This window comes from Lissotriton vulgaris, chromosome 10, assembly GCF_964263255.1.
Source record: "Lissotriton vulgaris chromosome 10, aLisVul1.2, whole genome shotgun sequence".
Classification (NCBI taxonomy): domain Eukaryota; kingdom Metazoa; phylum Chordata; class Amphibia; order Caudata; family Salamandridae; genus Lissotriton; species Lissotriton vulgaris.
In genome coordinates, this window is record NC_141698.1 from 360,272,311 (window position 1) to 360,276,613 (window position 4,303).

Here is a 4,303-nt window from a genome sequence, read left to right on the forward strand (position 1 = left end):
AATAGACTGTAAAATAGGTCTCAGTTATTCCAGGCCTTTCTTTTTTGTCAAGTCACTGAACGACCTGAACTACAGATAAGGTGTTCCTGCACGTCACACTGCCAAGACCCCCTACTCCCTGGTAGTGTTTGAGAAGAGATAAGATAGCCCCGCCTCCTTGGGTGGAACCCAAAACTGCCCAATCACGGTGGAAGGCTGCCAGGCTCCTCGGCCCCCTTGCCCTTTAAAAGGGGCTCTGCCCGGCACAGAGCACGGACTGTCTCCAACTTCCATCTCTTGTTGATCCTGAGCCCGCCAGCCCTCACCCTCAAGATGGTTCTGTCTGCTGAAGAGAAGGCCCTGGTGGTCGGCCTCTGGGGAAAGATCTCTGGGCACTGCGATGCCCTCGGAGGAGAAGCCTTGGACAGGTGAGGACGGTCGATAGGGCCTAGCTTCTTTGACGTCACGTTATTGTCGTTCACATGTAACCTTTTATTTCAGAGAGCAGCCATTGTGGGGCACACGTATGCCAGCCACTGAGAGCGAGCAGGCTGGTGTGGGTGGGCAGAGTCTGACAGGGGACCCCAGAAACAGCTCGCCTTGGGCTAGAAGTTTGTCAAACTCACTGGGTGTGGTGTCTAACTTCTCTATGTCAATGAGCTCACTTTAAAATTGTACGTGTGTTTAAAAATATAACCTGAATGTCAGGGTATTGGTGGTGGTGGTGGTGGCTACACTGTTGGCACACATTCCTGGCACATGTTGATTAGGGCAACTCTTGTTGGCATGGCACAATGGCACATTTGATTAATTCACATTATCAACCAGCAATAGGGCTGAGGTTTTCTTTACAAAGGATGTCATATTTCTCTGGATCCTTTAAGATGGACAGTGGCCCAGCATTGCTTCATTTGGAAGGATGGGACCTGCTGCTGGGGCCTGGGGCTGGTGGTTCAAGCAACAGAGAAATAATGCTTTCGCTTATTAGTAACATGCAGGGTTAGAGACGCTTGGGAGCTGTAAGAATTTACAACATATTTGGGTGGGTTTGGTTTAGACCAGTGCTTCTCAAACTTTTTAGAACTGCGACCCAATTTTTAGAACCCCAATTTTTAGCACGCGGCCCACCTGGCTTCATTGGAGATGAGGCGGGCTATTTATTAATGGAACCGGAGCATACTGCAGTAGCGCACAGCAGTGGCGTAGCAAGGTGGAGGGGCGGTCCGACCCGGGTGACACACGTTTTGGGGGCTGCAGCCTCCACCCCGCTCTTACCTACGGCAAACGCAGAGACAGCCACAGGCGGCCAAAGGTCTAGCTATGCCGCTGGCGCCCAGTCATTTACACATAGCACATTCTCCATTGAAATAGCCACAAACTTTGCGCAGACATACAGTTTTACTGATACAACTATATGGCACACAAATGATATTGTGTGGAAATCGGTTTTCAGTGAATATTTATCATTTGTGCATCACTAAGAAAAGTGTCTTGATTTTTTTTATCCTATTAAAATGCTTGCTTCCATCACTCCTAAGAATTAAAAAAGAAATGTGCTTAAGTTTTGCTTTTCTGACTGCTGAATGGGTACAGTTCATTTATAGATTTACATTTTGTTGTGTTTTACAAAAATGGCACTCTACAGCCTTCCCTTTCTCCGACTGCAAAGTGAGAGGAGTTTCTAAACCCCAATCCCCATGTTAAGAAAATAAGTAGCAATTTGGCAGAAGACTTGGCTGATATTTGGCCTCTGTATTTGAAGGCACTAACTCTGAGAAGATAAATACAGAATTTAAATGTATCTTTACTTAGTGCTTGGACTTTCATGACTCACCAAAAATTTGCTTTCGGCCAACCAGGGGGTTAAGACCCACAGTTTAGGAAGCTCTGAGTTAGACTATTATTGGTGGTGGAAAGAGGTTAGAGCCAGCAGCGGCCTGTGGAGGTAAGAGAGGTGGGGCGGTGGGGTTGTGGGGCTGTGAGGATGGGGTGTGTGACAGACGACGAGGGGAAATTAATTATTTATTTAATTTTACCTGGTGGTCGCCTCTTACCTGCACGGGCGGCTCCAGGCTAGAGCCTCTGAGGATGTGGAAAGAGGGAACAGACTATTTGTGGTAACATGTTACAATGTAAATCATTGGTCAAAAGTTAGAGCTTCTGGATTGGTGGTAAAACACTAGAAATTATAAAGTGTTAGCAATTTAGAGGCTTTATGGGGGTAGAAATAGATCAGGGCCTTTGATTGAGGCGGGAAAAGGTTAGAATCAGCAGGAGTGGAAAAGGTTAGAACCTGTGGTGTCGTAAGAGTCTGTGGGAGCTGGTGTAATAGTAGCGCCCCCTGGAGGTTGGAAGTGGTTGCAGCCTGCATGCTACAGACTGTAGAGGAGATGTCATGAGTTCTACAATATCAGGACACGGGCCACCAGTACTGTTTGGCGCCAGGAGGCTCAACCGTGGAAAACAGGGAAACAGGCTTAATAGTTCATTTATTAATGAATTAGCAGCAGGAACCGCAGAGCGTACCTCTCAAAAATGACTATTCCCCAAAACATTTGCTTAATTTTTGCTACCTGTGTTATAAAAAAAAAGATTGTCAATCCTCTGATATTGATCTATTGCTGTAAAAATAGATATTTGTGTCCAATTTTAGATTTTAAACGAGGCGCTTTATATCGGTATTTCTTCTTTTTAGAGTGGGGAGATAGATGAGGGTTGAAATGCTTCCCCAGTTGCAAAGTACGTGTTGTTTAGTGCGTTTTTTATATAGATGACATTTTTTTTGCAGGCTGTTTGCCAGCTTCGGTCAGACTAAGACCTACTTCAGCCACTTCGACCTCAGCCCGGGCTCTGCTGACGTGAAGCGACACGGAGGCAAGGTCCTGAGCGCCATCGGTGAGGCAGCCAAGCACCTGGACAGTCTGGAACAGGCCTTGTCCAAACTGAGCGACCTGCACGCCTACAACCTCCGCGTGGACCCCGGAAACTTCCAGGTGAGCCTAAATCATCGTAATCCAAAAAAGTGAATACATAAAAAAAAATACCAATAGGGCTCATCTGTTAGATTTGTTAGATAGCATTTGGGGCAAAACGATGGACTTCTTTTGTACAGTGATAACTGCACACTTGTCTTTATGCATTTCTGAAATTGACAGACGTGAAGGAGCCAACCAAAATCGGATTGCTAATTTCAAGTGCACCCAAAAAAATGTGACATCCTGGATCCGCAAATTGGCTGGTATCCAATTTACATCCAATTAATCAAGAAGGCGGAATAACTTACAAGCTGTGCATGTTACTTCCCGCTGCTGAATTTGTTTTGTAGAATGGAACAACAATCATTAGATCAGGGCTTGATAGGCAGGGCATGTATTCCACGTTTTTCGTGTGTTGTTTGTGGTGTTCAACTCTTTCTTCTCTCTCTTTCAGCTGCTGTCCCACTGCATTCAGGCTACACTGGCCGCCCACTTCCCTGCTGACTTCACCCCTCAGTGCCAGGCTGCCTGGGACAAGTTCCTGGCCGCAGTGTCTGGTGTCTTGACCTCCAAGTACAGATAAGCCTTGATCTCCCCTCAGGAAGACTGTCTATAGCAAAAACAAGATGGCCTCCAGGATGGTACACATAGAAACTTGCTGAAAGCTCAGGGAGTCTACAGTCAGTCGTCGTTTTGTGCTACCTGCTCCATCAGATATGGCCAATTGTTTATTTTGTAACATCTTAATAAAAAATGTGAAACTTCCTTCTGGGTCATTTGTATACAATTTTTCTTTGATTTGTATGTGGGAGGAGGTTGACTTTGTGGGGCAGCTTAGCATACCTCAGGCACCCACCTCACTGATGTGTGGCCTGAAGCACAAAAAAGCCTGCCTCACCAAGTGGTTGTGTTGCTTCCTCCACAGTTCAATAAAGTTACAGTGCCTTTAAATGGATTGGTCACACCTATACTTGGGCGAGACAGCGCACGTCAAAAGCCATGCTACACATTAAAGTGTGTGGAAAAGACTGCTTTGATGAAAAAGGCGCCCAAAATATGTACAACACATTTGGCATATCACCATACAGACTTAACATTAAGGCCTCAGTAAACATAATTCAGAACCCAACTACCTAACACCTGGTACCCCTAAATAACTGCCCTTCAAATGTAATAAATGAGAACGCACCTCATTTCCTTTTCATACCCTGCGTGACATACCAAGGCCTTCCGTTTCTGTGCAAATGAACTCTGAACTCTAACGACAACATGTCTCTTGCCCCACCTGAGCGTACCCAACCTACGAAAAGTCCTAAAACAGACTGTAAAGCTGTCCCTGCTGTACCTGC

The 4,303-nt window shown here is 45.9% G+C and overlaps 1 protein-coding gene across 1 annotated transcript; it reads left to right on the forward strand.

Annotated features, from left to right (window-relative positions):
- The first annotated feature begins 242 nt into the window (after positions 1 to 242).
- On the forward strand, positions 243 to 3,719 carry LOC147685252 (hemoglobin larval subunit alpha-like). The gene is made up of 3 exons (XM_086941144.1): positions 243 to 407; positions 2,768 to 2,972; positions 3,409 to 3,719. Exons 1-3 carry the CDS (start codon positions 313 to 315, stop codon positions 3,535 to 3,537), a joined length of 429 nt encoding a protein of 142 aa, XP_086797270.1. The 5' UTR covers positions 243 to 312; the 3' UTR covers positions 3,538 to 3,719.
- Positions 3,720 to 4,303: the final 584 nt, after the last annotated feature.

Excerpts from the sequence above, each read along its gene's own strand:
- LOC147685252 (XM_086941144.1), top strand. The coding sequence starts at position 313 with ATGGTTCTGTCTGCTGAAGAGAAGGCCCTGGTGGTCGGCCTCTGGGGA. Across the intron at positions 408-2,767 it reads GGAGGAGAAGCCTTGGACAG|GCTGTTTGCCAGCTTCGGTC; the intron begins GTGAGGACGGTC and ends TTTTTTTTGCAG. Across the intron at positions 2,973-3,408 it reads TGGACCCCGGAAACTTCCAG|CTGCTGTCCCACTGCATTCA; the intron begins GTGAGCCTAAAT and ends TCTCTCTTTCAG.